The 13,886-nt window shown below is 32.2% G+C and overlaps 2 protein-coding genes across 2 annotated transcripts in view; one reads left to right on the forward strand and one right to left on the reverse strand.

Moving 5' to 3' along the window:
* Positions 1 to 11,093, reverse strand: part of LOC136985299 (probable glutamate receptor) — a 30,119-nt gene extending 19,026 nt beyond the window's left edge. The window contains exon 1 of the mRNA XM_067282549.1: positions 11,069 to 11,093. The gene's annotated coding sequence lies outside the window, so the exon portion shown is untranslated. The remainder of the gene's footprint in view (positions 1 to 11,068) is intronic.
* On the forward strand, positions 1,051 to 2,817 carry LOC136985286 (importin subunit alpha-3-like). Its single transcript, XM_067282531.1, has one exon. The coding sequence runs from the start codon at positions 1,316 to 1,318 to the stop codon at positions 2,657 to 2,659; it is 1,344 nt and encodes a 447-aa protein (XP_067138632.1). The 5' UTR covers positions 1,051 to 1,315; the 3' UTR covers positions 2,660 to 2,817.
* Positions 11,094 to 13,886: the final 2,793 nt, after the last annotated feature.

Consider the following 13,886-nt stretch of genomic DNA (forward strand, 5'->3'; position numbering starts at 1 on the left):
GTTAACCAAGGAACCAAGGCCCGAATCTGCACATAAGCTGAACAAGCTGGAGGTTAGAGCTCTCGTTATGAGTCTATAGCTTATAAGGCAGTGGCGTAGCGTAGTGGGGGCGGCAGGGGCGGCCCGCCCCGGGCGGCACTTATAGGGGGCGGCAAAATTTCACAATAAATAATAATATCTTGTAAAAATACCTAAATAAGGGGGCGGCGAAATTTTCTTCCGCCCCGGGCGGCTGACACCCACGCTACGCCACTGTTATAAGGTCTCATATTTTAACATGTTTATCGTTATTTGGTGAATGGAAAGTGCTTGTTAGATGTTAGTTTAGGGCCACAACAAGTTTAAGTTCAAGACTTCTTATCGTATTTATCAGGTAGAGTACAATGTAAAGTTATAATAATATATCCAAACAATAATTTAGTAGCATAATTGTTATATTGTTTAAGTATTAAACAATAATATTAATAAGACTACATTTTTACAAATTGATATTAAATTGAGGATGAGCTGTGGGAACGCCGAGAGGTAGGACGGAGTCGTACCTCCTTTTTGTCGGCGAACAGGTCGGCAAGACCCACCCCACTGTCAAGGATGGCTGATTTTGTACGATATCCCGACTTGTCGGGATCGGGTAATTAATTGTCCGGTCGAGTGGAGGAAGTGTGTGGGTTCGACGATAAGGTTAAGGCGATATTCGAATAAACGGACCCAGGATGGAAACACATGACGATTTATTTAGACGGACAAACAAAATACAAAAATCTACCGCGTCCTGTCCCTAATCGCGGGAGAGAGAGAGTTCACAATTGTTGGGGGATTCATACCTCTCGGATATCGACAACAATCGCAGAATGGTCTTCGGCTCGGGCGGCGGCTCTGGCGGTGGGCGGCAGGATCGGGCTCGTAGATGGAGGCTCCGGCGTCTTCGAATAGGCCTTCGTATGGGACTCGTATGGGACTCGGTTTCGCCGGGACGTTCGTCTTCTTCGGACGTCAGCCACCCCGTTCTTAGATATCTCCCCCCTATTTATACTCCCGATCGCGTCCGCTAAGATCACCAATCGCGACGGAGGGCGATGATTCGGGCTCCGTGACGCAGAAGGCGAATCCGGAGAGGAGGGAAGCGAGTTTGACGGCGGAAGACTGTACATCCTTTGACTTGTGATTGTTATCTCTGATTTTGATTGTTATCTCCCGAGGGGATTTGAAACAAAGAAATTTTAAAATCGGACCGGCTGGTTTAACCCGGTCGTTACAGAGCGATCAGAAAGGAAATAGATGGAAATCCCTCAGGAGTAAGACGCGAGATTCTCGTATGAAAAGACGAGAAGCAATAATATATTATCGAAAAGAAAAACAAGCAATTTTGCTTATGGAGAGACGAGGCATTACTACTGATTATGATCCTTCTAAAATTATCAAGAGATTAGAAACGATAAAAGAAGACATCGCACTTAACCTAAGCACTGTCCCCGATGAGTGCTGTCTGAAGATATTCCGAGAAATTCAAAAAGGCCTTGAGATAAATCAAGAGTTAACTCTTGATTGCGTAATCAATTCTGGAATCGTACCTATATGTGTACAATATCTGAATCATACAGATAAACCCGACTTAACTCTCATACCAGCTGAGATTTTAGTTCATTTATCTTCGTGTGAACTTCATCATACTAAAATGGTTGTTGAATCGGGTGCTCTGCCTGTTTTTATACGATGTTTATCGTCTATTTCGGATAATATACGTGAATTATCTCTTATGGCATTAGGAAACATTGTCTTAACATCATCTGATTTTGCAAACTTTGTAATTCAGAACGGAATTTTTCAACCACTTTTCGAATTAATTTCATTCAAATGTCCAACGCAAATACCAGTTTTGAAGCGTGCTCTATGGGTCCTTTCTTGTATCGTACGCAAAAGTAAAGCCACTCTTGTTTCAGAAAATAAACAACTCTTTTTTCCAGTTCTTTGTCAATATCTGTTTTATGATGAACCAATCATCGTAAGTCAATCTGCTTGGGCACTATCTTACTTGATAAAATCGGAACCTGAACTTATACAGAAAATAGCTAATTCCAGTATCATGTTGCGCCTCAAACAACTTCTGAATCACCAGAGAGATGATATAATAATGCCAAGTTTACGAGTGATTGGTAATGTGGCTGCGAGTGACGATATTGCAACAGAGTCCATCCTCAACAATGATATTCTCCTTTGCTTCCATCATCTTCTAGAGCATAGAAACTTTAAAATTCAGACAGAAGTGGCTTGGGTCCTGTCAAATATTACAGCAGGGACTACCGAACAGATCCAATACGTTCTGAATATTGGATTAATGGCACCCGTCAGACAGATCTTAACCGTCGGAAATTACAAAGCTAGAGTGGAAGCTATGTGGATCGTGGCTAACATAGTTTATAATAAATACGAGACACAAATCAAGTTTCTGATTGAAATGGGTGTTATACTCCCTTTATGTCATATGCTGTATGCATCCGATCCAGAAATTATCTCCAATATTCTGAACATTCTGAAAATTGTAGTGAAGGTTGCAGATGCGACTGAAATGGAAGAAAAAATTCACACGATGATAGAAGAATCTAGCGGCTTCGAAATTATAGAAAAACTGCAATATCACGAAAATCTCACGATTTCTTAACATTCTGTCGAATTAAGTGACATGCTACACTCAAAAAATCTTAATTATACTTTAAAGAGCGAAGTCTACTATTAATTCATTTTTCTCAAATGAAAATGAACCGATTTTCAATTAAATGAAATTTAAAAATTTTGAGAGTTGGCCTGTTATATTAAATTCTACGTAAAAAAAAATAATAACAATTCAATTATTATGCCTTTGTGTCCTTAATTATAGCTTAAATTTATCTTTGTATACTAAGTACATTTATTAATTAACAGGACTTATTATACTGGAAATTATTAATGCAGATATTTAGTCTTACTGATCAGAAATAATATATATATATATTTTTTTTTGGTGAAATAAATAAAAAATAAATAAGGTGAAATAAATAAAAAATATTATTTCTGATCAGTAAGACTAAATATCTGCATTAATAATTTCCAGTATAATAAGTCCTGTTAATTAATAAATGTACTTAGTATACAAAGATAAATTTAAGCAATAATAATAATTATGACTTGTTTATTTTCTCAGTTGTGTATATTGTATAACTTATTTATCCATCGCCCCTACATTTATCTAATTTCAACTTCAATCCTTTTAAAATTATGAGATTCTTTCGAATAGATATTCTTTTTGCTTGAAAAAACTAATAATATTTTAATTCTAATAATAGCCTATCTTTTAAGAGGAATAACTATTAGACTTATTTAAATTTTACTGGGTCGAGGCTCTGTTTTCCATGCCTCAGGTTGACCCCATTGCGAGTCAGACCCGTCATTAATGGTTGTAACTGTGCTTATACGTAGACTGTTTTTTTTTTCAACCTCTGATGGTCCATAAAACAAAGACAAGTGTAAATAACAAGATGAATTTATTACCAAAAGTTAGGTACAAACATGGTTACTTTTCGACATAATCACCGTGAAGATCGAGGCATTTCTCATATCTGTGGACGAGCTTTCACATTAACAATTTGATAAAATGGATGAAATAATTGAATATAATCGTGATATAATATCAAAAATAGGAAGACGAGACAACATTTGGTACATCAATGAACATTCTATATGGTCGGTAAGAAATGTTTATGTATGAAATCTTTTCGTTATTTTCTTATTAAATATAAAATAATATTAATCTTAATTTTTATTTATATAAAATTACAGAATGACATGCCGATAGATTTTGAAGCATTTCAACTTATTGACTGTTGGCCATAAAAACATTAAACAGTGATATACGAGTTATCCTTGACTTCGAAGCTTTCACGATTCGAGACGAAAATCTTCCATTCAACACCTCATGTAGACAAATTGGGTTTGTAGCAAGACATACAAACAATTTTCGGAAGATAGATTTTTGTAATAAATTCATTACATTTCTTTATCAAATTAAATTGGAAAAAATAATGCTTATTATATATATACCGTTGTATTACTATTATTTTAATATAAAAAGTGAATTGTAATTTAAATTATTGTTAAATACATCAAAGTAAAACTAAAATGTAATTGATTATAAAACAACCATTACAACCATTGTTCTGTTAAATTTTTTAATAATTTGTATTCTACTAATGTATAAATGTACTTCCCCTCGCCATCAGGAAATTTTACTACTGTTAATCAATTCATTACTTTTGATAATTTATCACCACGAGATAAAAAATCTGTTAAATTTGGAAATTTCTTACAAGAGATGTATTTATCATATAAAAATCATAATTTTGGAAGTTGGGAATGTCATAGTAAGGTATATGAACTTTTATTTAACTTATATAAAAAGTACAATATAATTTATTACAAGGAGGAAATATTGAATTTAATTTTTTAAACTTAACGGAAGCAATAATGTTCATAAAAATTCTATCATTTGACATTGAAAAGTTGGGGGTACGTAAAAATTGACAAAAAATGGACAGATAGAAATTTTTATTTTTTAATGGAACTACAATTATTTAGACATCGAACTTCTTGAGTGTCTAAGATTGAATAATATTTAAAAAATTATTATTACCACAAATATTTTTAAAAGAAATGTTTTTGTGATATTCTATTTTACGAACAATTCTTAATTAAACAAAAACAGATATTTTCAAAATGAATACATTGTATAGGTATTTAATAAATAAGTAAGAAATATAATTTAAATAAATTATTATATTGAACTATTTCTGTATTTTACTTTGTCTTATTGTTAAAATGTTATTTAAAGTTGTCGTGTTTTAATTTACTCTTTATATTAGAACAAATTGTAAAAATTATTAATGAAAATTAATTTTATAATAATAAATTTAATAATTAGAAAGAATATATTAATTAAACTTTGCTTTACTGTTACAAGATGTTTTATAAAAACTAAAGAAATGAACTGAAAAGTTTTCTAAATATGAAAACTGAATTGAATTAAACAGTTTTCTAAAAATGTTAAAATAAAATTAATTTAATTCAAATTTGTAATTAGAAAATTAATTTTGTGATCAGTATGGCCCAAACCACTACTACTGTTATAATTTTATATTAAAACTAACTTCCGAAATATAATTATTTTTTCTTTTTAAATTTATTAATATATATATTTCGTTTGTGCAAAATATTAAAAAAAATAATTGAGAACGATACAATAGCCATCATAATTTTTTTCAAAAACGGGAAATTTTCGCATTGACAAAAATTCAGCCTGGGGCGTCATGCAACGGAGAGAATTTTCAACATTGGATGGGTTAATTTCGATGAAAATGCATCGTGAAAGACCTCGTGGTCGTGGCTGTGGCCGCCGAAGTTTGAATAATCGCGCTTAAAACCAGCGATACCAAAGATGATTGGAAAATGAGAACGAGACCCGCCGTGAGCGTCGAAGTGATCCCGCTTAGTAGTGAGTCTCCGAGACATAGTCTTGTCCCAAATACGGTCTTGCCGTTTTACTTGTTTTAATCTGTTTTCTATTTCAAAACGTTTCTATTGTAGCCTATTTGCGACTGCGTGCGCAGATACAATCGTATAAAACTGTTTTTTTTTCGATATAGAATAAGTAAAAATTCTATTTGTATTAAAATACATTCGTATAAAAGTTCAAATATATTTTTTAAATGTAAAAACTATTTTGTAAAAATATATGGTTATAACTGTTATTCGTAAGAAAACATCTGCTTAAAACATCGATTGTTTGCAAAAAACAATTAACGTTTAAGATGGAGAAATTCGGTAAATGTATAGTAACTCGGAAAAGATGGTCATACATTTATTTGCTTATGATTACCTCTTTCAAATTTATAGTTTACAAATCATGACCAGGCATATAAGATACCATGGACCTTTGATGCGTTGAAGGTATATATTTCTCATCTATTATATTAATCTATTGGAGAAAACTTATCCAAATACATTTACCCGAATTACCATCTTCCTCCATTTGTTGGGGAAGATGTACCAAAGAAACACTCAATGAAAAATGATTATACAGAGCTTTTTAATGTAAGTTAACTTATCAAAAGTAAAACTACATTAGGTAACAAATATGTACTTTATTTGTATCAAAAACATAAACAAGTGAATTAACTCATTATTATACAACTCCGAAGACTCATCTGGATCACCGCGATCTGTTATGCTGTCATCACCAGGTTCAATCTCGTCGCACTTGGGGCAGAACAGTGTATCTTCACTACTCGAACTCCCTTTGAGGGGCTCGTTTCTTTGTTCTCTTTCGAGAAGATTTATTCGGCTGGCTTTTCCTGTTTTCTTATTTCGATTTTCTTTTAGTGTTCATTTTCTGCTTCTAAACTACTGCGAAGCTAGCTCTACTGACAGTGAGTGTTGTTTTCTTGGATGCTGTTTGTTTCTAGAGCTTATGCGAGGTATTGGGCGCAATTCTTCGAAACTTGCCGAAGTTGAGGCTCCTGATGAATTTGCTGATAATCCTAGTGTAGTGGCAGAGGGAAAATGGGGTTCAGGTTGTAATGGTCCAGGTTGTAATGGTCCAGGTGACTGGTCGGTGGAAGAAGACAAACGATATTCTGAAGGTCCTGGTTTATCCATGGATGACAAAGACGAGATATTAGAACCGGAAGTTCCCGGGGCCTGTACGCAGTCGTCTTGAATGCACAAGTACGCGTTTCTCGAACTATTTACAGTATTGCCTACTTTTTAACAGACTATCCAGGTTTTTTTCTCGCAGTTCTCCGTATCAAGCCATAGTGGAATTATTATTTTTACATCAGAAAGATGATTAGTTATGCAGTTTATAGTTATATAGATGCACAATTTTTTACAACATCAAATTTATTTCACAACAAAACCAGACTTTAATTGGATGACACGGACACGATGGGGGAGATGGGATTAACCATCTTCTCCCAACCTATAGGATAAAATGGTTTTCCATGTCATTCATAACTGAGCATGGCTACCTTGTTTTTTCACAAAGAGATACACTTAACAATTGTTCTATTTTCATTATTTCAAAAAAATAATAATAAAAAAATACCGATTGTTTTAAGTTTTCGCCGCTAAATATTGATAGCATTCTAAAACAAGCATGCAATAATCTCAGAAGCTAATTTCCTGCCTACAAATTTTTAAATCGTTATAAATTAGAAAATACTTACAGAAAAAATACTTTATATATAAAATATTAAACTTAAAATCGTCGCGAAACTTTTTTTCGTCACGAAAAGGCAAAATAGAAACGGCTGCATCGGGAATCGATCGGGAAGGTTTTGTTATAAATAGTTGAGCGGAGCTCTGCATAAGTCAGTGTTTTGTTTGTGATCGAAGTTTAAAGCTGGATTCACTCTATCAGACAAAGAAAACGGCACGACATTGATTGGCAAAGGCACGAAAAATTATGGAATGTTCACATTATCAGACGCGTAACGATCCAACGTAACAAAAACAATTTGTCAGTTGTTTTAGAGTGATTTCGGGAAAAAAGTGAACTGAATCCCGGGATAGAATTAATTATTTTTATGATATTCAAAATATCTTGAAATCAAATGATATAATTATTTTTCTTTTTTTAAAGTAATTCAATACGTTCTGCAACCTCCAAAATCATATTAATAATGCTGTGTAAGATATATATTAAAAATTACCTTTGAATTACGTAGAATTTTTCACAAATAGAAAAAAATTTATTAAAGTTTGCTGGAAACTGCATACAACAACAAAAAATGACTTTGAACTGAGTTGAAAATTTAAAGAAAAATGAACTTAGATCAAACTTCTAACTTAGAAGGTAATTTTTGATTTTTTAAATAAAATATAATACAAAATATTGTAAATTTTTATAAGATTTTAAAAAGCAAAGATGGTCAATACTCCGATCACTCAATCTAATTCTTATTTTAGTAAAGAAAAAGTCTTGCTACCGAGAATGCCTTTTCCGATTCAATTGATGTGATTGGAATCGTGTTTAATGCATTTAAGATAAGACAAATATTGTGTTTTTCACCTGTATCCTGAAAGATTTCTAGTTCGTTTTTGAGGTTGTAGTACTTCTTTTGTCCCCTAATAATCTTGATTTGTCTACCTCGACTACTTTAATAGAAACATCATAGCCCAATAATTCGGCAGTGCGTTTGTCTTTAATAATCAGATTATGAAGAAAAACTTCATACTTGCTGACTTCGTACTCGTTTGTATCCTTGCCCAATTTGCACAACTTGGCGTTACGCAGTCATTGAAGCTACTGGGCATGGTTAAAAATTAAGACAGCATAAGCACAATTATTCCAGATATTACTGGTAAAGAATTTTGAGAGTCCTGCCACAAATAAGCTTCGTATTGATTATTGACCATTTGTGACGTGCCATAACGAGCAAAAATTAAAAAAAAAACTAATAAGTAGGTTTAAAATTAATAAATACAAATGTATTCTGACAGTTTATGAGTTAATTATACCTTCTATTTGCAAAATTTCCTGAACTTTAACACAAAATAAGAAAAAAGTGAATTTTTAAGAAATTTGCGGGATTTCCCGGGATAAGAAAAATTTCCCGGGTTAAAAAAACAACCGGGATTCCGGGATCCCGTTTGAGAAACCCTAGTTTTACCGTTTGTTACTTCGTTTTCTTTTTCTAAATATTTGTATGTGTACTTGGTATATCGAATAGAAACACTAAGTTCATTATATAAAATTTATCGTTTATATCTAGCAAATGATTAAAATGTCGATTATTTATGGGAGTATTTATAAAAACTACGGTTATTATGTATTATTATATAGTAGATTTAAACGAGATTAATAACATTTATAATTTTCGTTATTTGTTTGAAGAAAAAAATTGATAAATTATTATTTTTTATTGAAAATCGTTTTTTTCTTTCATTATAATGATATGTAATTATAATTGTCAAAATACGCATTTGTATAAATAAATATATTAATATCATTATAATTACTATTTGCATTTTTCTTTGTGATTTACAAAATTTATCGACATCAAATTATATCAATTAAGTAAAATAACATTCGACATTTAAATTTGTTTTTGAAGCATAGACTACAATTATTATTATTAAGATATAAAAAGAGGATAAAAATCGACTGAAATGTCATTACGTCTATTTATTATAAACCGATTTCAGTAACGATAAGAATAAATAAATAAATCAAAATGGGAAGATATTAGTTTTGTATACGTAAGAAAGTAGAACAAGTCATTATTATTTTAGTGATAATTAATTATAGTGTACGCTTTTTAATTAATTAATTAATTCCCACTGTGTCTATCTGCCCTTCCTTAATCTCGAGAATAGAGTTAAATAGATGAAAACCGAGACCAGATATGAAAAACTATATACGAACTTCCGGTCTGAACTAGAAGTCACCACGTTATTTCAATTCAAAACTTCCCCCTAATGGAGTTAGGTTGATACTGGCACCACTGCATTGTTGAAGGAAAAGTATGATGTACAGGAGCAAGACACCACAGTACTAATTTGAGATGGAGAGCATGTATTTTACATTAAATAAATTAAAAATATCATTAAAATTGCAGCTCGGAATTGTGATTTACTTCGTTTTTGTTTGCCTAGATGTAATCTTGTAACTAATTTTCACACAGTCCAATTCCCGATCTAGTAGTTGAAACTTTGCAAACATATGTATTCCCGATGATAATACATGTTTTTTTCTTTTTACAGTTTGAAAACAATTTTAACAAAACATCACCAACACCTATAATAATATAGACTATGTTAAACTAAATGCTAAACCAAGAAAAATTTCGATAATTCAATGTTACGTGTAGGCTAAAAAACTAAAAGGTAGAAAAAGCATTTCAGAAATTTAGAAAAACGCTTTTTATTTAGCCTTTACGGTATTCTTGGTATTATGCGACCGAAAATAAAAATGTGGGAGCTCAAGAGAAGCCCATAAAAATTGATAGAAAGTGTAACTAAGTATATTTGTAAACATGAGCGCCCACGCTTTTATTTATGGTTGCATAATAACAAGAATATTATGAAAGCTGAAAAAAATATTCTCTACTTTTTAGTGCATTTATGTGAATAAAAATCGTTGTTTAAAATGTAAATACTTTTTTATTTTCAAAAATTTTATTGGAAAAAAGGCAAAAAATTATATAAAATTTTTGAAATTATTCGTCCCGTTTTACCTAAAATTTTCGAATATTTTATCGAAAGATAACGATAAACTGTTATATTTTAAATACGAAATATTTCTAAATATTCCGGTAGAAAAAGGCAATGAACGATTAGAGAATTAATTGATAAATAAGGTTTATATTTTAACGAAATTATTAATAGTTTGGGACAAGATGGAATAATTTCATCCAAGTACTAAATGCCATTTTAATGTCAATCATTTTTCAATGTAATCGTAAATTTATTTAAATAGACGTTTTGGAACAGAAACGGCCCGCTATCCCGTAATGCAGTCCGGTATATTTATTAACTTCTATCTTCGGCTAAGAGCGCTTTTAAATATAAAATTATAATCTCTTTAAAATGTATGCCGTAAGTTGGTAAAATAAAGTGTAATAATAATAATAATAATAATAATATGCCAATTTTAGTTGTCCGTAGAAATGTTATTCCGACAAATTAATTAATATCCTTCTTGATGTTATTCGATTCATATATTGCGGTTAATTAATTTAAGAAGTTAATGAAATAGTTACTTTGAGATACATTTATTTTCGCAATAATTAGCCTATATCTTACCGTACAGTACATTAAATTAAGAAATAAATTCTATCACTATTTACTTTCTAACGTATTTTACTTCTAAAATAACCTGTTGTATAATTTTAATTCGGACGAAAGAATTTACGAAAATAAATAATTCCTCGTCTGTAATCGACAAATAAATAAATATTTGATTCCTTAAAATTATGCTTATTTTAAGCGGAAGATTTAAAATTGTTTTTGGAAACGACCAAATTAAACGTAAACTTACCAGCACTCGACGAAGCGCAATCCTACGTTTACGAAGGTCGCAGATTTTCAAAGGTTGCTATCGATTTTTCGGTACCCATTGATTGCTTACAATGTAAAGATAAACATTATGAATACGATTATGACATGGACTATGTACGGAATCGCGTCGAAACATCTAATTATATTTTGATTTAATTCTTTGAAAGACGACGTTCGTAATTTCTCCATTAATTTAATCGGTTAAATATTTTTTAAGAACTTACGTGACTAAATTTACGGATCTATCTTAGTACTTTGTTTCAAAGTTTTTATTATTTAAAGTTAGTATTTAATTTCGAAAAATCGTTCTGAAAGAGAATATTAATTCGGTGAAAAGATAACGTAACTCAGTCGTTGGATGTCGAATTTTCCGAAGCAAATCGAAATAATTTTGGTACCTCACCGGCCAAAGGGCTTACGTCGCAAAAATTAGGAATAAAAGTGAGTGAGACGCCTATAGTTTTCATCAAGGCATATAAGTAGTTTAACTGTGTGTCCCATAAGAAATAAATAGAAAACGTATATACAACCAAATGTTATTGCGTTATAAACTTTTTGTTTACAATCTAGTAAGATTACTAAGTAGGCCTAACTATACTGCATAACTATACAAACGTATTTGCATTGTTGTTACAATTTTTAAACAAATCCTTCCAAATCTTTCCGTTTTTTAATTAACACTAGTGCTCCAGAATGCATTTCGGCGATATTTTCATCCTCTTCAGCCTGATTGCGTATTTCATTTTAAACTTTACAATATCAATTTATCAATTTCACAATGTAAAATATTGATTTGTAAAATTTTAAAATATAAATAGATCGCAACTTCCATAAAAACTGATATTTATCTTACAATAATAATAAAATTATTCTAAAATCTATTAAATACAGTAAAATACAAAGTTAAATAAAAACGCAACATAATGGTAGCGACAAAATGATAGGCCTACTTGTACAATACAGTATGTTTTTTAGGCATTTAGCCTGTAGCTTTGAGAGCGTTGCCTAATGCTTTAAGGTAAGATGCCTATTTTATTTAACATTAATTTAATCAACATTCTGGGCTGTTTGTATTTTCTACACTTATTATACTCTGTAATGTACTGTAAATGTATCATGCATCCATTTTTTGCACATCGCACATCGAATCCAATCGACTTTACTTGTCTTAAAATAATTTTCGCCTCATTCTACACAATCGTTTTCGTCGTCTACATCTAACAAGTAAGTCACCCGAGGAACAATCTAGAACTGAATAGCTATCACTATCTGAGGAATCAGAAGAAATTATGGGTGTACTATAGATTACTCCCTATGGAATTTCAGAACTTTGATTATATATTGAAACTCAGGGGACCGAGAGGCGTTCAACGGTACCCTATTTTTGGACCGGAGACAAAAAATAAAAAAGTTATCATACTTTTTCACTTACCATACTTTTTTTAATGCACTCATGAAGACGGCACCATAGTTGCTAGTACTGCCATCTTGCGGTAAAGTCTGCAAACCATGACGTCGGACTACGGTCATCTCCCGGAGGGTTAAACACGCGATACGAGAGCGGAGAGAGCGACGCGACTTCCGATCATCGCGCGATCGCCATTTCGGTTATGGCAGCGAACATGGCGGCCCGACTGACCTCTCGTATGGGCGCCACCACACGCCGCCATGTGCTAAACTAGTGATCGATTCACGGTAGTTCTTGAACGAAGTAAAAAAAGGGAGGGAAACGTCTACTAAAGGCAATTTTAACGGCAAGCGACGGGACTCCCGATCGCGATAGCGAGGCCGACTTAGCGGAGAGCGACGCGACTCCCTATCATCGCGCGATCGCCGAAAAAAGTATGATAACTTTTTTATTTTTCGTCTCCGGTCCGAAAGTAGGGTATCGTTGAACTCGTCTCGGTCCCCTGAGTTCAAATATATAATCAAAGTCCTGAAATTCCATAGGGAGTAATCTATAGTACACCCGAAATTATATATATTTAAAGAAATACGTTTAATGTTTAAATGGCTTAACTGACTCCTTTCCTGATAATTTCTTCCCTTCCTGTTTATCTTTGCCAATGTTTTCAGATGAAGTGAGGAGTTTAGCTTTCTGCTTCCGTGTGCTCTTGGCTTTTTTTAGTTTTTGGTACGGTGGCAATTTCATGGAGATATTTGAGGGTGATAGTTTTATAAGATTTCTATTAGTAACACTAAGCCAAATAGTTTGGTGACAGTTGGGAGAATAGTAAGATGTTGCTATGATTAGAAAGCAATTTTACAGTATTAATACCGCAAGAGTGAACATGGCTTAAATGACTATTATCTACTTGCTCTGAATTTGCTTCTTAAATGCCAGGCACATTAAAACGTCTGTTCTACTCGTTGTAAGTACATACTCAGGAACTGCGCTAGGATCAAAAGGCGTGATTTCTATCACTATGAAGACTGTGACAGAATTAGTAGCAGTAGCACTTTCACCCCAAGCTCTCCCAAGCAAATGCGCAAATTGAGTTTTCTTGAGGGAGATTTCGGATCTAAGAATTATATTCGTTGTAAAAATGACATTTTAATGGTTTAAAAAAATGTGTCAAGGTGTTGTAGGTACTGAATCAAAATTATATCGTTTTCTTCGCAGTACTCTAACATTTTGTATGAATTACTATTACATACCATACAAAATTATACCATACAAAATTAATATGACCATATAAAAAGGCTTCCTTGGGGAAAATGTGTTTTAATTCATTTAAAAACAGATCGGAATTTATGTAAAAAATTTTTTCACATTTAAATATCTGATCCATGGGGCA

This window comes from Centruroides vittatus, unplaced genomic scaffold (genome assembly GCF_030686945.1).
Source record: "Centruroides vittatus isolate TY-2023 unplaced genomic scaffold, ASM3068694v2 contig_958, whole genome shotgun sequence".
In the NCBI taxonomy this organism is placed as follows: domain Eukaryota; kingdom Metazoa; phylum Arthropoda; class Arachnida; order Scorpiones; family Buthidae; genus Centruroides; species Centruroides vittatus.

Excerpts from the sequence above, each read along its gene's own strand:
- LOC136985286 (XM_067282531.1), top strand. The coding sequence starts at position 1,316 with ATGAAAAGACGAGAAGCAATAATATATTATCGAAAAGAAAAACAAGCA.